The sequence below is a fragment of the Poeciliopsis prolifica genome, unplaced genomic scaffold (genome assembly GCF_027474105.1).
Source record: "Poeciliopsis prolifica strain line A6 unplaced genomic scaffold, Auburn_PproV2 SCAFFOLD002, whole genome shotgun sequence".
Classification (NCBI taxonomy): domain Eukaryota; kingdom Metazoa; phylum Chordata; class Actinopteri; order Cyprinodontiformes; family Poeciliidae; genus Poeciliopsis; species Poeciliopsis prolifica.
Genome location: NW_026562377.1, coordinates 12,534,470 through 12,558,951, shown reverse-complemented (window position 1 = coordinate 12,558,951; position 24,482 = coordinate 12,534,470). Strand labels below are relative to the sequence as shown.

Below are 24,482 nucleotides of genomic sequence, written 5' to 3'. Positions count from 1 at the left end.
AATATTTAATCTAAATGGATGAATTAAGACAACGTATTGAGGTCTCATTTGACAGCCATCTTCTGCAAGTTCAGTTTAAAGTATGTTGCGAATATAACAGAAGACTCAATTCAGAACTCAGAGACTGATGAACTATGACAGTTGATTATTTTTTAACATCTAAAATAGATTTTTTTATGATTTACTAATTTAATTTTCCTGATAAGCAAGCAAGAACAAGAAATGATAGAAAGATGACTGTACATGTTTGTGTTTTGTGTCGGTGGTTATCTTTTACATCACGACATTCTACATTGCACCAGTATAAGAAAACTGAGAAATCATTTGATTTGAGAATATTTATGAAATTGGGGGTAAAGTCCCATGTTAAATGATAAATTTTGGTGCACAAAGTCAGAACACTTTTGTTTTAAACACATTCGTCTTTTACTTTAGCTATAACTATTCAGAATAATAATGTGACTGAAATACTTGCTTATAATGCTTTTCTTTTGTAAGTTTGTGAACGTGTCTACAAATCTGTCCATATCTGCAGGCTATAACTACCATTTAACTGGAGCCTGAAATTGTGTTTTTCAAATGGGGGGAGGGAGGATTCCCCATGGGGGACATTTATACATGGGGCAGGTTGGCTGCAGGTTTTATCATTTCTAATATGCAGCTCTGTTTTTATTTATTTATTTATTTATTTTTATCTCTTTTTACGTTGCTAGTAATACTCTTCGGTGCTCTCTCATGTCTACTTATCAGTTTGGCTTCCTCAGCTTCATGTCTTTCCAAATTAATGTTTTATGTGTCAAAAAAAAAAGAAAAAAAATATAATAATGATAATAATAAAAACTAGAACTTTTCCAACTTAAAGCTTGAATTTTGAAAACCCACTCTCACTGTCAAGTATTGTGAAGGACATGTGATGTGTAGAATATTTTCTTTTTCAAAGGCCCTAGGAATGTTAGAGTGCATGGTGTAAAGAAATTTCATGCACTTTGAGTTATTCAGTAAGATAATATTGCAAAACATATGGCCAAATAAACACAGCTGTGGTTTAGAAGATACAAACCTGATCTTCCCAGAGTCTTTCTAGAGTCCCAGACCTAAATTTTAAAGAAAACGTGTGGGCAAAGTTGAAGAGATTAGCCCTTTAAGTGGGCAATGTGTAGCGATTGTGCTTAAAGTAGTGGTCAAAAATCATACTTTTTATGCTATGAACTTGTGGAATGTTGTAGAAGACGATTGAATGCTGTCCTGTTGGCAAAAACAGGGTTTTCTAAGGATAGAGAGCAGTGGTATCAATAATTTGGAAACTACTGAATTATTTAAGTATTTTCTTCTAAGTAAATAAAGATGTTCAAATGGATATTGTTTTTCTTTTTTTAATGCCTAGTATAAGATTATGCTCTCAGAATGAAAAATGAATAAATATTATGTTCTTTTCAACATCTTTACCAAAATAATTCTCCTGGGTCCTGCAGATAAAACCTCCAGTAAGAGATTAATTTCAAGGTAGCGGCAGAAAAAGACAGCTACAGAAGTTTAGCATTAGCTTTTGGCTCATTTTGTTCAGATAATGATAACCTGTGATCATAACTACTGCCACAATGGCCCTAAAACGGACTTTCATCTGTTTTGAAGCAGAACATGCTCGGAGCATGACAAATGTCTGAGCAAAGGGCCAATAAAGAGCAGATCCAAACACCCACTGAGAGGCGAGTGCCTTTCCTCTGACTGAGAGAAGAGTGTCTCTGCTGGCTGCCAGCCGCTTTCTCCCCATTAATCACGACCCAGGTTCTAAAGTTTGAACTCTGACCTTTATGGCTGCATCAAGTCCCAGTGACAGATGGAGACAGAGCTCTGTGTCTTCACATGAAATTATTCAGCTCACATACTCTCTCTCTCTCTCTCTCTCTCTCTCTCACACACACACACACACAGACGCACACAGACAGATTCTCCAATAGCAAGGGTCATTTGGTCACAAGCTGATATTTTGTAGTTGGAAAAGACCATGCACTGCGATGGTCTCTGTTTCCTTCTGACAAGCAGCAGTTTGAAATGAGGCCTTTGTGTGGCAGTACTTATTAAGCACACTTTGTGCTGCTAATTGAAAAAGCAATGATCACCCTTGAGAGTGAAAAGCGAGTGCCCCGTGTAGAGGAGTTTTGTTTATAGGCAAGATGCTATGGTTGAAAGATGCTGATTAGCATGAATAAATGAGATAGCTTATCTTTGAATTGCATGCCCAGTGCTGCTCTCCTATTGAAGATTAATTGCCTCTCACAAGGTGTTGCTAAAAGTTCATTTTCATCAATTGATTTCCCTTAATTCTTAAATTCCCACAGAAGTGCATTAAATAGGGAACATAACCACACATCAGGCATCATTAATTTTGTCTGCAATTAGTCACCACGTGTATTGCTTGTGACATTAGGTGGAAGCATGTTATTTTTGCACTGTTAGGCAGTGACGTGAATATCATAATATACTAATAGTTGGTACAATTCAACATTTATGGTGAATAGACCTACACAATGTTTCGAAAATTTGTTGTCATCCCGTTATTGGTGTGCGCAATATATTGTGATGAAGTTCTTCAGCGGCATACATTTTGTAGTAATGGAAGATATTTTATGAGGCCATTAAAATGTATTGGAAAAGTCATAAAGGTATTTTATTCTCAAGCAAATATTTGTTTTCATTACAAGTACAGCACTTACAGCAAGGTGCATCAAAACAATTGAGTGTAGAATGAGCTGCAAAGACCCACACTACTCGCAAGAACAAAGGTATTGTTGAAACAATTCGTTTGAGGTTTGCTGCCAAACATTTGAATGACACATCGTAGGAAAAACAAGGAGATTGGTGAGACTAAAGCTAAATCTTTTTTATTGCATGCAATAGCAGCTAACACTGAAGTGCTTTCATTTAGTGATGATTCGCATCTCTAATAAAGGCAAACAAAATTTGCCTTTATTAGAAGGTCTTATAAACACAAATGTCAAAATTTATTAGAAGGTCTTATAACACAAATGTTTCAGATATATCATAAGCTTTGTTATTATTTTGTGTTATGTTATTAGTAATTGAATAACAACAATAATAACTTTATGATTTCACATAATATTACAATTTCTTTTTTTTTTTATAGAAGTTCTTAAAAGACCTCATTGGAGTCTTCTAGTTATTGTTGGCTTTAATATAAGCAAGACTTGAGTAAGTCCTGGATTGGCTGAGACTTAACCCGACGCCCTCATATTTACTCTGCCTGAAGCAGACCAGGAAAAGTAGGGAGGCAGAAATGATCTGAGTTGAAGAGATGATTTGAGCACAGATAGAAATTTTGTGTAGAAGTTTAAATGTCACCCAGTCACTAACGTTAGTCATGACGTGTGCAATACAATGTTCACTTCCTCCGGTGCACTCCTGAAACTACAGGCAGACTACAATACTAAAACAGAACAGAACATTCATATCACATTTCACAACTTATCCTTCTGTTCACTGGGTGAAATTTTACAAGAGCTATTCCTTGTAAACGGGAGAAAGCCCAGCCGTGTCTGTGAAGTGAGGTTTCAAATAAAGCAGAATAGCACACAAAGGAGTTGGCCAAACTAAAGAGTAGTTTTAATGTTTTTATTTTTTAGAGCATCCCGAAGGCTACAGAGTGGCACAGTTGGAGACAGGTAGGTGGTAGTGTCACTAGCAAAATATGGTATTTGTAACAATAAGTCCAGTTTCTACATTGAATGTACTATCCCCATGGTAAAACATGCTAACAGTAGCAACATCATGCTATTGAAAAAAACTTTTCTTCAGCAGGGACTGGAAGCTGTCCAAAACTGTTTAGAAGAAAACTATACAGAAAGTCAGGATAATCCAGTGCAACGGTGATGATAAAAACATATTCACGTGCTAGAAATGCTCAGTCAAAAAAAAAAAAACATCCAGACCAAAATCTAGCTGAGCATCTTTTACCATACTTGAAAATTTCTATTCACAGACTGTCTTCTTGTAATCTGATAGCCATTTCAATTCAAGTAAAAAAAAAATAGCATCCTCAAAGCACAGGCATTACTAGTTTCCAAGAACCTCAACACATCAAAAGGAGAAAAAAAAAAAACATTCACAAGACTTCTGCACATCTGCCTATTACCGAGAACATGTTTGAGGCTTGCAGGATAGTTGTCAGAGGCTATTCATCACCTCACCACTACATAATCATTACTGTAGCATTGGGATCATTTTGGATTTCATTAGCGCAGCTTACCTTGAAGCCAAAAAGTGGACTATTGAAATAAACTGAGGACATCCTAAAGCGGTTACACAGCAAGAACAGATCTAAACTTACATATAAAGAAAAATATCACGCAAAGATCCTTTTATGAAACTCCACTCAACATGTTTATCAAAAAAAAAAACTCTCACTGCATGAAAAGCACATGCCACAGCAGACAGTGTACATCATAAAAATATACCGGTTTTCCTAAACCATCATAGACTTCTAAGACCCCCAGGCAAATTCTGACTTCCTGTAGTGCATTAGTATGGTAAATCACAGGATTCATCATGCATAATGATGTCATTATGGAGTAATGTTCATCAGCTAATGTGCACTTGCCAGGAATCTATTTGTGTCTTTAGCCATTTGCTGTCTCCTACGACTCTTTAAATCTCAGTTTTTTATTAACTTACCCAACATCTTTGCCACAAGGAGCTCTTACAATATGAAGAGATACCAAAATAAGACAAGCAATAAGGGCTGATGAGGTTTTGTGATTTTGTACTTTTTTTCGTTCCTCCTCTTAGTCCATCTCTTCCAGTGCTTCTGGGCTGGAATAAATGGGAAGAAAAAGAAAACATAGTTGTTGTTTTTTTTCCCCTGAACATTTTTATTGCTTTTTATTATTGGCCTGTGTTTTGGTGTGTTTCAGTTGAAAATTGAGATTAATATGTTTCATAACATTGCAAGAGGCATCTGAAATTGCACATATAAGTCGATTGAGTTTCAAAGTTTACGTGCTGGGGGGGTCAAGTGTGGTTTTCCATTTGAATAAAAGCAGGCACTGCAGGCTTATGTGGTTTCAATTGTGTGGTCAAGGCAGAAACCAAATGTTGCTGGACATTTTAAATGTGCGGAATTTTAATTTGAAAAATTTTACAACTTTAGAAATGATGTAAAATAATCGAAGACAGGATCTTGACAAATATAAAAAAAATAGGCTGCATTTAGTGGTCAAAGCCAATTTGACCACTAAATGTTATGTGTTGTGGTCTGCAGCAGTGATAAAAATTTCATATACTGGGAATTTTGTATTTATTTCTGCACAAACTTTTCCCAAAGTTAAGCACTGCAAATTAACTCTGCTTGGTTTATGACATTGTAAATGAAGTTAATCCCCTTGAGTAATATAATCTGTCACTGTTTATGTTTAGTTTCCATGTCTGACACCTAATTAAAAGACTTGAATTTGGTTCTTTTATGCTGCATTCTGTGAGAAGAGGGGAATTGAACCCCTTCAGGAATAACTGTGTGGAGACTGTCTCATTACAGAGGTTTATATTGCACCCCAGAAACCCAGGTTTATTCTACTGTTATATCATAATCCATCTGTGTTAGTGTCATCTCAACAAACTGCGGAATGGGTAAACATTCAGTTTGGTAATTTGAGAATTGTAACGAGCTGTTCTAAAATCCCACCCTTGGATTTGTTCACCGCTTCATGCAAAGCTGAATAATAAAACTCAAATCAGCCTCTAATCCAATTCCAAAGTGCTGCATGCTGCAGATAAAATAATATCTGTCCCTGGTTCAGTAAATGCATAAGTTTTAATAAAACTGTTACATCAAATAATGTTTGGACAGGAAATGTGCGAGAGGGATTTAAAGCTATTTGAGCATTTAAATGTGTGCTCAGTGGAAAATACAGTTACTTTCTACAACTTTCAAAAGTGACCATTTATAGGTAATACATATTTTGTCAGTGTTCAGAGTTTTATGACGCCCGACGTCAATTTGCATTAATCTGTGTGGAAGAAACAAATATATATATATTTGTTTCATTGGTACATTTAAATCTTTCCGATTGTCAAACAATTTTAACTGATCTGGCCCACTGTGAAATGGATTTGTCCATTTGCAGATCATGAATTAACCAAATAACTATAAAGTTTTCAAAAATTAAGTCAAACATCCCTGTTAACATAAAGTATTCTCAAAAAGCATGCATCACAAATATCCACATCCACAAATGGAGAAGACTTAAACAATGCTATAATTACTCTGAGACCATATTGCCGACTCATCCAGAAAGGCATAAAAGAATCCAGAACAACACCTAAAGCAGTGCATGCCTCACTTGCCAAGTATCAATGTTTATGATTCCCAAATAAAAAAACAGACTTGGTGAAAATCACATTCCTGGAACAAGGTATGAAAAACATCATGACTGTCTCACATTTTACAAAAAAAAAAGAAGAAAAAATTGAATAAAATAAAAACATCTTGATGATCCACAAAATATTGTATTGCCTGATGAGACAAAACTGGAAAAGTTTGGAAGGTATGCATTTCATAATGTCTGATGTAATACTGATGAAGCAGTAGAGAAGAACAGTATGCAGAAAGTAAAACATGGTGTTTGCAGTGTAATAATGTGGGACCACTTTGCCACCACAGATACAAAGGATATCTGCAAGTCTACTTTGGGATGACTCGAAACTTTAAATCTAAAACTAATTTGAATCTTGAGGCACTGCCTTTTACATGGTGCTTATGCTTATAATGTTATTGAATTAAAACAATTATGCACCACACATTAGGCTTGGGAGGCAAATACTTTTTCCCACATTCTTCTTTCATTAATGCATACAATCTTGATATGTGAGCCACATTTTTATTTTATAGGGTTCTTGTCTGGTAATAAAATTACTTTCATAACCTACAGATTAAGTATCACCAAACAAAATAGTAAAGGAGAAAATACTTTTCAAAGCACTTTTGAGAATCTGTCTTTTTCACACAAGCACAACTAGGATTTAGACCGAGGGTGTACTTTCTTTTCCGATGATCATCTCATATTTCCTAACTCCATGCCTATGCGTATGCCAACTTGTGGTCATACTTCCACTTCGAGCTCTAATTGGAAAGTTTGATGGCAGTGGGTTTAGCCAGTAATGGGGTTCAGCAATTTGGTAGCAGACGTTATCCCAGAGAGGCCTGTCAGGATTTATAGTAGAGCCCAACTGTGTGCATCCGCTCCACAGCTGCAATAGAAAACCCTCTTGCATTTTAATAGTGCAGCTCTGAGCATTTTCGTAATTTAAAGTGGCGTCATTAGCACTTTATTTATTCAGTCGAGGCATCTTCTATGAAGGTGATAATGCCACCCTGATCAGCTGTGGCAGCTCACTCGATGCACCTCCTGCAGAGCTTGAGAAGGGAAATTGGAGAGGTAGGGGCAAACATGACAATTAGTGTCATTAATGAATTAGTGTGGGAAGGAGACAACAAGCTGCGTGTGAAGGTACTATAGTGGGTGGATGAGGAGTTATGTTTTGTTGTTGAAGGGGCAACAAAGTCACGGCTGTGTGCCACAATGTACTGAGAGGAGAAAGTCTAAATGCGAAAATGAAGTGGAAAAATATGCACAAAGGTGAAGTTATCTGCAAAACCATTGATACCAATTGAACTTTTCTTCATCTTGTCACATTGAAATGACAGGAGGAGGAAAAAAATATTGAAGTGGAACTTCAAACTTTTTAAATAAATGTTTTGTATTTAGATCGGCTTGTATATAGATCCAGACATTTTTACTTTAACTGCTTTAAGTAAAACCCAGTGGTACCTAAAACCTCTGAAAGTCAACAAAAAATTACTCTCAATATAACAGCTGATCTGTAAAGGCCTCAGAGGTTTCTTAGAGAACATTAGACAAGGAACGGAATCATGAAAACCAAGGAACACGGCACACAAGTCAGACAGGATAAAGTTTTGGAAACATGTAAAGTAGGATTTTAAATAACATCTCAGGCTTTGAACATATCACGGAGCCATGATCGAGTTTCTATACAAAAATGAAGAATATGACATGTTCTTCAATGTGTACCGAAGCTGCAAGCTTAGGTTGCTCAATCATGTGCACCTAAATGCAAGAAGCTAAACAAGGAAAGCATTACTCAAAGAAGTGCTCAAAAAGCCCATTGAGTAGTTGTAGAGTTAATGGTTTAGTGGAGAGAATCTGAATTATCTGTACAATAAATATGTAATTATTTGTAATCAATATTTTATCATCTACTACAATTTATTACTTATAATGAAGATGTGTGAATAAAAAAAAACTGGCTTGGGGATAAAAGAAAATTTACAAGCAAATATTTTCTACACTGACTTATTTGAACAAACATTTGAAAACCAAAAGAAATAATGTGATTGAGATATAATTCTCATTTTTAAAGGTTCGGTGCAAATGAAAGATCTCGTTTTCACACACCAACAGCCTTGGACGTCTTCATAGTGCTGGACGTTTGTTAGCAAAAATGAAAAAGCTTCTATCTATTTAACCCTCCATCCTTTTGTGTGTTCATCTGTCAACAAGGCCTTACAGATTTTTTGAAAACCTTTGCTGATTCTCAAATAAAGCCTGTTGCACATTTATAACCTTCCAGTATCTCACTGTTTTTTTGTTTTTTGTTTTGCCAAAAGTCTTGAGCACTGAATGTACCTGGATCTTGTCATTTTACACCATTCAGGTGCACCAGTTTCATCATTTCCAGAACATTTTTGCTAAATGGAAAAAAAAAAAAAAAGTGCAGTTTTGTAAAAGCCTACATGTGTATGTTTGATTTCTCAACTCTGCATCTCTCCATTAGGCTGTTATGAAAGAGCAGTAATGGTGTTAAGTGAGATAATGGTAGACCTTCACCCCATTGCTGGTCATTATTCTCACTAAAAGGTTAACATCTGTTCTGCTGTGTAGGCATGACTTAATGCCATTTACAACATTACTGATAAACACTTTTTCAGCAATTTGGGGTAATATCAGTAATGATTAGAAAATTTCTTTTGTAAGCACTTATGTACAAAGAACTGAGCACTGAAAAGTAAAGTCTGCAGTAAATTGATTTTTCTCAGGCCTGGCTGTTGAGTTTGGACTGAATTTACATTATGACCCTGGTAAGAGCCAGCATCAACATGCTTTCTAGCTGATTCAGGTAGAAGTTGACAGTTTAAATCACAAGTGTTCCCAACTGACATTAAAAGCAATCCTGAAGGATTAGGTCATGGTTACCTGCTCTACATGCAAATAAACAAGCAGCCATGTCACACAGTGAGCTGAAAATTGAGCTGTAAAGATTTGAAGGGCGATTTATATTAGAGGAATGGCTTCAAAGCCAAAAAATCTGCACATTTTTAGAAAGGCCAATTTCAATGCAATTCTCATTTTAGTAACATTTGGTGCTGCTATTTACTACACACATCTTGATTATAATCTCAATGCATCTGAACAGACTTAATATCAAAGAAAGAATTGATTTTTCACCTAACTGAGTACAGCGTTATAAAAAAATATACAAGAAAAGTGTACACTCTCATATGCATGATTGAAAATCTGGCTTTTTTTGTGTAAACAAAACTGTTATGTTTCCAAGGTTGTTATCAAAATGTTTTCTTACACCACAAGGAAATGACTCGCTGCTTGAGAGTAGCCACATATTTTTAATAAATCAATCTTTTGTGTGTCCCTGGAAGCTTGCAAACTGCCTATTTAATGTGAACTGAACCTTTCCAGATTTATTTTCTGAGTGTCTTAAATTAGTGAAACTACACTTGCACTTAATGCAATTTAAACAGAACTGGATTTCCCAGGAACTATTTTAAGTGTCAAGTCTGAATGAGGCCCAACTCCATGTTTCCCAAACACAAATCCCATGAAATCAACTATGTTAAGAATCTGTTATATTGGGGGAGAATTAAATTGCTGTTTCAGGGCTACTCAAGAAACTGGAGGAATGTCATAATTCTGATCTCAAAATCATTTGTTTCTTTCCTAATATGAATTTTAAAAAAATTTATAAAATCATGTTTTGAAGCAATTTTGACAAGCCATTTTCACAAGTCAAAATTGCATTCTATTATAGTTACATGTATTCTATTATATATATATATATAAAAAAAACAAAACTACTGTTTAACTTTGTTGCGGACCTTGTGAATAAACCTAAACTAAATCTTAATAAATGTATGCCGTACAATTAAATTTGTTTCCGCAATTAATTTCTTATATGACTTTTTTTTAGCTAAGAAACAGAGGTACAGTTGCTCCGAACTGGAATAAAATGAATTTTCTTAATCTAAAACCTTTGAAAGTCTCCCAGTCCTTGTCAAAGAGAGATAGGATCAGTAGACAGCCAACATTTCCAATTTTGTGCTATCAGACACTGAGGAGATGTGTCAACACTTGGGTCCCTCTGCAAGTAAACACATGACTCTGACAACCAATAACCTAGATTCAACATCACCTCTGCTCCTATCCCACTGTAGGTTCTCCTTGTTAATCTAATTTAGATCCAGATCTGTTGATCAAAGTGGACTCCTATCCTCCCCATATGACAGAATAATTCAGAGTCATTCATGTCGTTCTAGGTAATATTTTAGAGTGGCAGCCTGTGAATCAGATTATTTACTTTGTCTTCAGAAGTAGAAACTTTCAATGCTATCAGAGGAGGGCTGTTGGCTATTGGTTCTGACAATATAATTAAAAGGAGTACAGAATGATGCTTTAAATTAAAGATGTTAGAGAAGTTACATGTTTCTTGTCTGGTATTGTAGTTGAAATCAGATCTTTACATACACTGCATGGAAAAAAATATTCCCAATGTGTTACAATAACTTAAACTAACTTCTCATATTTGTTAGTAAAGATTAAAAAAATATTCCTAATTAAAAAATAGCAAAACTAATGAGTCAATAAGCTTGTAACACTGCAATAAACTACTATGTAAAAATGGTGAAAGAACAATAAAACTAATAAACTACTAAAAATAAAAACAGTAAAAATATACCAAAAACAGAACAAAATGTCTGTGAATGTTGAGAACCTGGTTTATTTAAGAGGAATTTAGAGCTTGGGCCAAAATAGTTTTGCAATAATTCACATTTGCTTTCATCAAATTATTATTTATATGTTACATAGTAACACCAAAATATGTAAGAAATAAAGAAGATAATTACCCATAGAATTATATGTGGTAGTGTCACAGTTTAGTAGAAATTTGTATGCTTAAAGACGAAGGTTTGTATTGAAGACTTTTGGAAATGAGGCTGAATTAGCCCTAAATTAGCTGAAACTAGTTTAATAATGTTCAAATAACCAGTTCATGCCATGACGCAGAAGTGAAGATAAAACATAATTCTGAAAAAGTGATGTTTTATAAATCAAGGTGCTGAGTTAGAAATTAATAACCTTTTGGACAATTGATTCTAAAACTGTTGCTCAGTCACCATCCTGGGATTTGTAGGCTTTTTTTTGGGATGCAAGGAGGACTGTCTACCTCTAGCCTGTTTAGCTACATTAGTTTAGCCAGAGTTAGTTTGTGAAAACAGTTGACATTTAGTGTGTTTTTTGACTATATTATATAACTTAGTCGGAAGAGGAGAAAGGAAAACTGTGGTAAGCCGGAGAAAACTCAGTGCATGACATAAATAACTTAGCAATCAATAACCTTATAAAACATTGCTTATACCATAGACTCATTGGAAATTGGCATGTACCCCAGCAGTCTGATAGATTAAAATTCTGCAGAACACAACAAAGCAGTGAAAGAGAGAATCAAACAATATTAAAATAGTTTATCCTAATCTAACTTATCTCTGCAATCCTTATTTGAACAATTTTAAGCGATAGTGAATCTCCTTTGAATGAGCCTCCTGGTAAGAAGCAGTAGTCATCTCCTCATCGGCAAAGTAGAGGAGGAGGCTGAAGACTGTCTCCCCAATACTTAGCTGGCCTCAAACAGAAAAGGTTTAGAATGATTTATTATCAGCCAGTAAGAAAAACACAATTATGTTTTTTTTACAGAGTATATGTAAATATCTGGAATTGACTGTCACAGTTTTACTTTTAGCTTGTTAAATATTGTATTTTTGATCAATATCGTTTTGAACAAATTGGCTGCATTTTAAAATCTTTTTGAAAATGTTGTATCTTTTCTTACCAAATTCTCAAGGCTAAATTCACAGTACTTTCACTCAAATTAGTAAATAGACTCAAGTGAAGGAGATTTCTGTAAAACCATAGCGTTAAATTATTAAGAAGACTATGTAATGGGGAAAATTTACAAAGACGAACTTCAGAAAATGTTGAATAAACTTCTTTGTTTTGTTTTTTTTTTGTTTGTTTTTCTTTAGTCAGGCGTCAGGCAGGGTCATAGTGTATAATAGTTGGACCTAGATGACTGAGAATCCATTTCTATATAACACAGTCCACTGTGGAAAAGCTCCCTTTGAGATTCAAATCTTGCAGTTTTAAAATAGTGGTTCATAAGCCCATGTATGCATGCGCATGTGTGGGTGTGAGTGCCTGAATGACTATGCGCATGCCCATGCATGTGTGCACAGCGAAATGTGCTTAAATGCCTTTGTGGGTGGCTGCATGTGTGCCTCTGTGTTTTCAGAAGCCTAAATACCGAAGCTTTTAACTTCAAAGCTCCAAGAGGATTTAAGTGGCCTAAATTTTGAGAATTATGATTATAAGTGATGTCCAGCAGGGATTGCTGATGAGCTGCCATGTATAAAAAAATAATTCACTTTTTTTTCTCAAATGTATTCTTCTTTGGGTTCTTTATTATTCACTATAAATGCCTGAAGTACATCCTGGTGTTAGAGATAGAATAATTTCTATGTTGCCATAAGTTCCAGTTTAGACATTATATGTAGCCCTAAGAAACAGTAAGGACAGTAAGAAAAGCCAAACCAGTCCTTTCCATTTTTTAACATTTATTTCAAGTATTTGGTCAATTTTGTTGTAACCTTTTCTAACTACAAGCAGTTTTAACTTATATTGCTCAACCTTTCAACATACATATATTTTTCACACCTGCTTGAATGATTTAAGTAAAGAACAGCTAGAAAAGAAATTGTTAAATCAAGCAAGAGGGGACTTGTAAACATTATAAATCCAGCACCAGCCGAGCTAAATCTTCAGGCGTAAGAGTCAGAAAATTCAGGAAAAAACCTTTACACTATGGAAGCATGGGTATGAGGATTGTCGCGTATGGCAAAACTACAATAGTCCCATTGTACCACAGTTTGTATGATATGATCTTCTGCCACAAATTTTAATGCAGATTAAAAAATAAATACCAATGTCCTCCGTAGAAAATGCTTATTTAAAATAAGGCTAAGAGAATAGAAGTAATCTATTCTGACTCCAGTTGATGTAATTTCTGTTGTTTTAGATTGTTTAATACCTATTTATGATTAATGGAAATATGTTGTTGATTTTGACTAAAAAATAACAACCAAAGAAAAGTAACTTTTTAGCTACACATCTGCATGTGTATTTAGTGGAGTAAAAGGGGACCATAAATGAAAACCAACAAAATTTACTCCCTACAAATTAGAGTTGTTCATAGCTAAACTTAGCATTTAGTTAAGATGAACTTGCCATCAAGTGAAAAGATACCACTTTGATCACACATTTTACTTTAACTGTGCATTCCATTAATATGTTTGGATACAGCACTTGGTGAGCAATCTTCATCTTCAGCGATGGTCTTTTTTTCTTTCAGAAAACATTTCCGTCATAGAAGACAAGTTGCCTTTAAGCTGCCTCCGGCCATTCATAAATCACAAGTGGAGATAGTGATGTGCCGCACAAATGAGAGTTTTTAAAAATGACTCAGCGGTTGTACCGCGTTTATATTAGCACTACACATAAACCTGTGTGTGATGTCAAAGTAACAACATCAAATGAACTAAATGTTGTGATTTTGTTGTTGGCTGACCAGATACTTCAAATTAGAATTGGATAATATGGCTGAAAAACGTCATGATTAAAGAATTTTCATCGGTCAAAATCAATAGTTATTGATTTTGATTCAATTTTGTTTTGAACATACAGCTGAGCTGGTGACATGACCTTTCCTGTTTTATTTGCAATTTTCTCATGAACTGTTGTACTCAACCTCTCCTTTCTCCACATTGTTTATTTCTAAGCACCTCTGTGGCACAATGACAAAAGCTTAAACTGCTGCTGCAGCAAGCTACTCATCAGGTTATTGTTAGGTAACTAAAGAGTGAGTGAATTTGTTCATCCTACACCTGGCTGATCACGTCATCAACATATCACTCTCTCGACCAGTGAAGCTGGCTTCGACCTACTTCCTTGGTCCTCTCATAAAACACATAGACAGCACAAAGATGCCTTAATCCTGCTTTCATGTGTTTTGAGTTTGATGTTGAGCATAGGCCAACTCAGCAGAAAATGATTGTGATGATCACCCAACATTTCTTGTAATTTGTTGTATTGTGTCAATTGTAATTTTCTAAGACGCAGATATTTTATTTCTGAGATGTAAGTCAAACCTGAAAATAAAACATTACTTCTAAGCTGAAACCCTCAACCCCCACAAAAATAATAATTAGAATTTATCAAAGATATTCTTATCAAGTTGCACCTGCATGTTAACACTAATTTATAAGATTTCATGATTCTGAGCTGCCTTTTGGTCATTGTGTGAAAAAGTACAAGACAAAGTAAGAGAAAGCATTTTGAAGAAGGGTTTCAGAACACTTGTCTACAATGTCTGGTTGAATGACAGATGGAGAACGCAAATTGTGAAGCCAAGTTGCATTTGATATCAGAGCAGTTTTATTGTTAAAACGTTACAAACCTAATAGTGCACTATATAGGAAACATGGCCATATCTCAAGCCTTTTGAATCTGCTATCTATCTTCCTCTCCTACATAATAGCTATGATGCTCTAACACATGCCTCCTTCCACATAATGAAATTTGGCACAAATCTAATAGAAAAGATTTGTGTTAGGTAGTATTGACGTAATTTAGACAGTGCCGTTCCAGCTATTCAGTCAGAGTTCAGTCCTCGACCTTGATAATAAGACACTCTCTGTCTCCAGTACGGCTATCACATAACTTGATGTGAGTGTGTGTGTGTTTGTGTGCACACACACATTAGCTTTCTGAAATTCGATTTAACTTGATGTACGAAGCAAGCTTTTTTAGTGTTATAGTTAAGTCTTATTTAGTATATTGAACTTTATAGTTAATTAATTGCTTAATTACCCTGTTGGCCATATCAACCTGCTTTGTTCTCAGTGGTAGAAATACATGAATAATTTAATGGTTGTGTTTAATTAAAGGCAGCAGTCTTGTACACTTAATAGTGTAAGACATTGGAACTCCTAAATGTCTTTCAATGCAAAAAGCTAATGACCTAATACATGTCTTTGGTATCCTTAAACATGTTTTTATGGTTTACTGGAGCATGTCAGTTGTACCTTTCAGTTGTATTGATTCTGTAGCAATGGCACAAAGGGTGACATAGCATGGTGTGTGAAAGATGTGACATTTATTTGTTGTGTTTTAAGGTGATACCTTCCTACACCTTTGAAACAAAAGTCAAGTACACAACAGTATGCCAGGGGTATTAGTATTACATTTTTTTTGCCTTGTTTAAATTAATGAGGGGAGAGTGTAGCTTCATTTCCTCTCTCAAAGCAGAAACACAAGTCATGCCTTACCCAACTTCCTTCCATTTCATGCAGATGAGATTGTTGCTTGATTGAGAGGTTGCCATTTGAAACACTAATCTTGTTTCTATCTTCTTCTTTATTTTGTCTTCTAGTTCCACCTAAGATATATGACATTTCCTCTGACATCACAGTAAATGAGGGCAGTAATGTGTCGCTCATCTGCACGGCCACTGGGAAACCTGAGCCAACCATTGCCTGGAGACACATAACCCCATTAGGTGAGTTCATCCCACCTTTCATGTAGCTGATGGACGGATGAATGGATGGATGGATGGACGGAAGCAGAAATCAGAAAAGTCCTACATGATCAATAAATGATTAAATGAGAGGTTGAGGAAGTGCTTTCAGTTACATTGCAGTGAGAGATGTAATTCACTGAGATATCTTAGCATGATCAAGTTAAAAAGTGTAGTATTAGAATAACTTTTAATGGAACCATGATTAAATCACAGCTGATAGCTCAACTTGTATACAAATAAAATATATATACATATTTTAAATGAAATGTGAAAGTATTGCAGGATTTTGTTACTATAAATCAAACAAGGTAGTTCAAATGTAATACACTCTCCTGAAGGTAAATGTTAATTAAGTGTGCATTACAAATTATATCTTTATTAATATTATCACTGTGGCACAGACACTTAATTAATTTCTTCAAATCCTGAATCTTTGCTTTGAAAACTCTTTCCAAAGCATAACTGTTACACCAAACCCCCCACCCAGTCACTTCTCGTCCTCCCTCATTTTCATATTAATGGATTAAAGCATGCAGTGCTTATCTGATAGCTGTGAGGATGACTGCATTTATCTTATGGCTGTCAGATCCTCCCACTCCGGCACGCTGGCCCTGATTGCGTTTGGGGAGTTTTCAAAAGATGATCAAAAGAGCCATCCTTGGAGTCCAAGTGGCAGTCACTCATTCTACTTTGAAGTGTCCACACTTTGAAGTATGCCAGGGAAGGAAATGATATGCTGGTCAAATGAAAGGGCCCACGACGAAATGTAATCACAGAGTGTCTCCCAGCACATCAGAGGAGGAGCCCTTTGCCATGGGATGTCTGAATCAGCTGTTGTAAGGGTGATTTGTCTAAAAAAAAACCCTGATACAACTGGAAGGTTGTAATAGGCTAATTACCTATCCATGGAATTTCATTAACTCTCTTGGATATGCAAAACAGGACACCTCAGCTAGTGTTCATGAATGCCATGCAAATATGCAATCACTTGAGTAAAATATATATGATTTCTTCTGCTTTATTTGCTAAATGAACGATCAATTAACAATGGACCTTGAGTTATCTAAAGGGAACTGGGTAAGTGAAGATATGTAGTCTATAAATACTGGTAATCACTTCCAGGGAGTGATTTTATAAAGTGATTTATAAAATCAGACAGTTTACGAGTTCATAAAAAAGAAGAAAAAACAAACAAACAAACAAAAAAGCATAGTATGTTATACAAAGGGTGGCCAAGACCAGTTCCCGAGAGCTGCTGTGCTGCATCTTTCAGTTGCATCCCTTCTCCAACACACCTAAATCAAATGATTGGATTGCATCAGCATGTCCTTCAGCCCTGCACAGGTGATTCAGATGTATTGGAGAAAGGATGCATCTAAATGTTGGAGGAGGATAGATTTTGAGGACTGGACTTTGACACCCCTCGTATCTATTTAGTATTTTGTTGATTGATCGAATCGATAGATGTTTCACCTGTCGATTGAAGTAGTTTGCTACATGGTACAAACACTTTTCACTCTCTTGGAGTAGAGTGGCTACTGCCCGCCTGTTACTGGGAGTCTGGGTCCTGCGTGTCCTCACATTTATCAATTTGGTATCACATACAAAACAGTACGACGTGAACACTGTTTCCCACCGAGCAGTTTACTGTGCAACACTGAGTGTGTATATGCGATTTGTAAAAAAATTACCTTTGAGCCGTCATGTCTAGTAAACTTGTGCATTTAATTCACCTCGGGGAAATGTTTGGAGTGATTATGCCTGTAAATAAATTGGTGACTTACTCCTGTAACCCCAAAGTATTGCATGGTTTGTGACTTCCAGACCAGTATTTCAACATGCACACAAACACAGCAAAGGCACTTTACTTATTAGCCTGGTGTTTTCCAAGCTTTTAAAATCACTGAGATTTCATTCTTTGAGTATTTGATTGTTTTCAAGTGGTAATTTTAGCTGTAGGCAGATGATAAGGTCAGGCATGAAATAATCATATGAAAAAGATATTTGAGTAAACTAAAATCCAGTTATTTCACACATACAGTTCAGCCATATATGACAAGCAACCAAAGCAAATAACTTGCTGGATTTAAGTTAGATATAAAGTGAATTAGGTTCATGTGAATACGACACCATCCAGAATATCATTCATGATAAACTGTACAAGCAGGTAGAAAAATTTGTATTATCAACAATGATAGCAGACCATAAAAAAGTTAGCTTTTCTCTGTTTTCATCCAGTGAACAGTCCCTTCCTTTGAGTTAGGTTAAGCAGGTGCAATGGTTACAAAGTGGAAAACATCTTTACCTGGTTGGTTTGATGTTTTCAGTCTCACTCTCCTCAGCAATCACCCATTTTGGCGTGGGGGGTGGGGCTCTTTTGCACTGTAGATAGCTCCACTGCAGCAGTCAGTGAAGTTTGACAGGATGATAAATTGCCCTGACTGACTGTCAGGTTCTTTTTTCCCACTCCGGCTGTTTTGTGTTTGCATTTTTCACTCTCTTGCCTTCCTGCCAACCACCAAACTGCCAGCTAATAATAAACTTTGCGCATCCAGTGAAGTGTGCCCATAAACTGTTTATGGAGACAATAATTTGGCATTGTATATGTGCATGCAGAAATTGGATCCATGTTTCTTGATTACAGAAGAGCAAATGCTTTAAGCAAATGCTTAAAGTTTGTAGAATGTTTTACATAAGAAGGACGATGGTGTGTCTGGACTGCAACTGGAGATATAAACATTGCTTATTGATATTTTACTGTGCAAAGTTTCTTGTTCATTTTCTTGTAAATTTCCTGAGAATTTTGGAGGAAATTTGAATGATAACAGAGCTTCATGTTTGCCAAGTATATTAAACTGAATCTATTAATGGATGTACCAAGTGAATTTTTCCTTCCTCTTATCCTATCCTATAGAATATTAGTCCAGATATCAAATGATTTGCCATGGTTGCAACTTAAACTAATATTAAATACTGTAAGTAATTTAACGACTTTTCCCAGTTGCTACTCATAATCTAAATCGAGTTATATTGGTAAATGAAATGCATCCCTAAGCATAAAATATCATTAGTGAATAGAGTTTATTAATCACATAATTCATTTGTAATGTTGCACTTGTCTGACTTTCAAGGTATTGTCAATCTATGAGCACAATGCTGTCTGCTTGCCACTCCTTCATAGGTCACAGAAAGGAGGGGCTGAAATAGCCTTTAACATGGTCTATTTCAGTCTGGTTTAGTTCTATGGACGGTGGGGGGAAATTGCTTTGATAAGCTTTTCCCATTGAGATTTGAATTCATCGGATAGAAGTGTGACCTTTGAAAAGGCTGACTAGAATGCTTGAGAATGTGTTTGATTTTTTTTTTTTTTTTCTTGTGACAGAAGTCAGCCTAGGCATATTTTTCTCTTCCTTTTCAGTCGCAATGCATTTATCAATACTGTACATGTTTCATTTTATATTTATGAATGTACAGACTCTAAATGATACTCTAAGAAAGCAAGCATCACCATAGCAACTCATTAAATATTAAGCATCTAACATAAAGCTTGATCCAATAAAAGCTGGTGAGCTACACAACTGTGATACATGATACAATTTAGGAACCACTAAAATTGTACAACGGCTGTTCTTTTGGCGTTCCAAACATTTTCATATCTACATATAAATTAGGTCTTAAATGATAAAAAGCAAAGGAAGATCCTCATAAAGATTTTCTTTGTCTTCAAGACTCGCTTTTGTTTTCTTTTTTTTAATGTCATAATTAAACTATTTTGACAATGTTACCATAAAACCATAACATTACCATAAAAAAATGTTACCATAAAACACACAAGACCATGAGAAAGCAAATTATACAAAGAAACTGATCAGAATATCTGAATTTAGTTCAAAAATGTCTTCTGTAAGTGTTTGGTTGACCGTGATCCAAACTGCCAAGGTATACATATACAATTAGACTAAAAATAAGCAGAAAGTAAATGCATAAATGCAGACGATATAAATGTAGTGGTATAAAAAAAAAGTTTGTCTCCTTCCTAATTTTCTATTTCTTTGCATGTTTTTTCACTCAAGTGTTTCAGAATATCAAACCAATTTAAACAACACAAGTCAGCACAAAATGCAGTTTTTAAATTCGGATGATTGTTATTAAGAGAGCATAAATATTAACTTACATGGCCATGTGTGAAAAATAATTGCCCCTAAATCTCACAACTGGTTGAGCCACACTCACCAGAAACAACAGCAACCGAGCATTTGCGATAACTTGCAGTGAGTCTTTTCCAGCACTGTGGGGAAATTTTGGCCTTTGCGTATTTACAGCATTGTTGTAATTCAGCCACACTGGAGAGATTTTGAGTATGAACTGCCTTTCTAAGGTCATACCACAGCATCTCAATAAGGATTCAGGTCAGGACTTTGACTTAGTCACTCTAAAGTCTTCATTTTGTTTTTCCTCAGTCATTCAGAGGAGGAATTGTTGCTGTGTTTTGGATCATTGTCCTACTACAGAACCCAAGTTAGTTACAACTTGAGGTCACAAACAGATGGCTGGACATTCTCCTGCAATACTATTTTTGTTGACAGCAGAATTCATGGTTTCATTTATCACATCAAGTCCTCCAGGTCCTAATGCAGTAAAATAGCCCCAGACCATCATATTACCCCCACCATATTTTAAAGTTGGTATGATCTTTTTTTGAAATGCAGTGTTACTAGATATAATGAGACACACATCCTCCAAAGAATTCAATTGTCTCGTCAGTCTACTGAAATCAAATTAAATAATTTTTATAACTTCATTTTATGTTGGATTTATAAACACTTCTTATATATGTATATATATATAAAAAATAATGCATACTTGTTTTTGTTTTTGGTCAGTGTTTGTGATCGCTAGCTGTTAAAGATACATTTACCCAAAAGAATTGTGTGAATTACAATCTGTAGAAAACACATAGAAATTTAGTTGAGACCTTTAGATAAACCACAAATCAGCATAGGTTAGAGACTAAAATAATTGCATCCTTGGTATTAAGCAGTTCTGTTCTAAAATAACTACAGATCTTTCTGTTAAATGCAGTTTGCCAGTTGTACCACTAGGTGTCACTGCTGTGTAAATACTTTTCTGTATGTAAGTTAGGAACTTTAGTTCACAAGTGGGAACTAAAATTAGCTAGTCCGAGGTATTCTTAAACAATGAACCCTTTACATGATTACGTAAACATCTGGATTTATCTGACTTTGCTGAGACAGGAGCTATAATCACTAAAGTGGCAGGATTTGGTTAAATGTAGTGTTTTCCTCTAGGTTTGTAACAGTTCATCTGCTTACATCTATTGTTTAGATGGTATTAAGATCTTTCACCTGCACTTCTTCATGGCACAGTAGCTCTTTAGCTACTGTCCCATAGCTGTGAAAGTGTCCTATTTAACAAAATTAGAGTAAAAATAGCACTTATCATATTTACCTTCTAATTTTAACCGCATTCATTTTAAAATTTTATGTGGGGTATTTTTTTTTATCTCAGATTACTTCTGTGTTCAATTATCATGTCTATCGATATTGTTGACATCTAGAATGCTGATTAAATAGAAACGTTTCAATTTATTTTTAATCAAAAAAATGCTATAAATATTTGCAAATATGTGTATAAATTAATGATAAAATAATACATGCTGAAAAGCTTGCTCCTTTAGCATAAACAGATTTTTATTTTCTCATTTTGTCTTTTCCTGTTCTGCACATATTTCTCACAGACAACTGCCTGAAAATGTGTTTCCCTGCCCAAGGAGCATTGCCTAAATGTATAAACATAGAAAGTAAGAGGAAGGTAATCCAGCAGGTTGCAAAAGTGAATGCACATCCAATCAGACATGACTTAAGGCCCCTTTGACCCAATTCCTCTCTCTGGAGTTTAGCACTGAAGATTGACAGCTGGGGAACAAAAAAGGGTTTATGTATCAAAGTACTGTAACAGCCTTTTTGTCAGACAGCCCCTCCACACAGTGTGCTTTTACCTCTACATCTGACCCACACCTTAAGTTGAGACCAGAAGGCAACAGGATACAATGTAGCAGTGTGGGCTGTTCTCCCCTTTCAAGGGTTAAAACGATAAATTGATGTAGAAAATGCTGCTCTATGCTATAATAGAATTTCAGCAATGCCTGCCCTATCTGTGCACTGCAGCCCTGAAGGAAGTGTACCCCTCAGCTTCTCTACACATTGTGGGAAATTGCTTACTGCAACAGAACTTAGGCAGTCATTGGCACTGAATACACAATCAACCTTCCCATGATTTCTTTAATTTGCTACGAGTGAATTGTCCCTCAGGTCAGAGGAGCCTCTGTCAGTTCCTCTGATATCTCCTAGCATGCTCTCACACTCATCTGTGGAAGTCCCTTGGTGGTTTCATATTACACCACATTAGTTTATTTTTCTTGTTTTATTATGTTTTCAAATGGCGTATTGGTGTTACTGCTTTGTCTTCCATAAAATAAGGGTTTAGTATGCACAATGTAATGATCTTCAAACAATAGATCAAGGAGAGGATTCGTGTTTAATAACTTTGACCTTTGCAGAGCTCCCATCCTTCTGTAATCAATAGGAATACCATTTGCTGCATGAGCAGGAAGATGCAACCAGATCCTGCATTGAAATGATGTTGCGTTCATGCATTTGAAAATGGCTGCAGTCTAATGAGCCATATTTTAAAAAAGGAAATTCAATGTTGTTGTTTTTGTATTTTTCAGAATAATGTTTTCTGTGTTTGATCATTTCTTCAAATGAAATATTATGTAAGCAGATATCTCAATAATAAAATGCATTTCATAATCAAAATCCTGTACATCATTGGTAGAGTATTATTATGATACGAAAAACAAAAACCACTGGAGGTTTTTGTCAGACAAGAAAACAATTAAATTTTCTTTTATTAAAGGTGTCAATTAGTTATACCTAACTAATTGTTGTCTTTGTGGTAATCAATTTCTAATTCTGTCAAAAATCAGGTGACAATACCTCTTCAAAATGATGTCTTGTGTTTTAATCAATTTCTAATTCTGTCAAAAATCATCAGACATTACCTAAATAATGTCTTGTGTTCATATATATATATATATATATATATATATATATATATATATATATATATATATCAAGGATAGCTCAATACATAAGGCATCAGTATATCACCCGAGAGGGCGGGGTTCGAATCCAGTCTGGGTCCTTAGGCAAGAACCTTCAAGCTACTGCCTACCTCATACCATGAGAGATACTAGTTGCGTAACATGCCGGCTCAGACGTCGCCCGGCCAAACAAGGTCTGCGTCAGGTGTTGGGGAACCAGAGCACCTTGATGACAAATGGGCTACTGGAACAAGATGGAAATGGGCGAGAGATGAAATGTGGATCTGTTGGAATGCTACTACTCAAGTAACCCTAGTGAGAGAGGTTACATGCAAAGACTGGGGAAGGAATGGTTACTTCGACATCCCCAGTCAGCATACATGGAACGACATAACCAAGTGGCAGGCATAGTGTACAGAAACATCTGTGCAGAATATGGACTGGAAACCTCCACCACCCCCAAAGGTGGTGGAGAACGCCAGAGCTAAGATCCTGTGGGACTTCCAGATCCAGACAGACAAAATGGTAATGGCGAACCAACCAGACATTGTCGTAGTGGACAAACAACAGACAACAGAGGAAAGCCGTTGTGGTAGATGTAGCGATACCAAGCGATTGCAACATCAGGAAAAAGGAGCACGAGAAACTGGAGAAATACCAGGGCCTCAGGGAAGAACTGGAGAGGGCCTGGAAGGTGAAGACCACAGTGGTGCCTGTGGTCATCGGGGCCCTCGGGGCAGTAACCCCCAAACTGGAGCAGTGGCTACAACAGATCCCAGGAACAACATCAGACATCTCAGTCCAGAAATGTGCAGTTCTTGGCACAGCCAAGATACTGCGCAGAACCCTCAAGCTCCCAGGCCTCTGGTAGAGGACCCGAGCTCAGAGGATCAGAACCACCCGCGGTGGGTGAGAAGGGAATTTTTTTTTTATATATATATATATATATATATATATATATATATATATATATATATATATATATATATATGCTTTTCATCTCCTTGGTGAACTTGAGAAAAAGGCAAGTATGCTGAAGATAACTTATCTAAAATCTACTGAGATTTTATGGAAATAAAATATTATGTACAGTACATTTACAGGAATACGCAAAAATCTAAATTATTGGTCCTTAATTTATCTTCAATAACTGAAAAACAAAAAGCTTGAATTGTAACTGATGCCATGGGCAATCAAATGTGACAATGAAGGTTGTTAAATCTGCTTCCAGAACTATTTACAACCACTGATATATTCAGCTCCATTTGGAAATGGCCAATGAAATCCACCATGATCAGCATAAATTTGAAACACCTGTTGATAATCAGGAGTTGGTAATTTAGCC

General features: G+C 35.7%; 1 protein-coding gene across 1 annotated transcript in view; it reads left to right on the top strand.

Annotated features, from left to right (window-relative positions):
• Positions 1-24,482, top strand: part of negr1 (neuronal growth regulator 1) — a 160,205-nt gene that overhangs the window by 66,205 nt on the left and 69,518 nt on the right. The window contains exon 3 of the mRNA XM_055050717.1: positions 15,865-15,990. Coding sequence (XP_054906692.1) covers positions 15,865-15,990 — 126 coding nt within the window. The remainder of the gene's footprint in view (positions 1-15,864; positions 15,991-24,482) is intronic.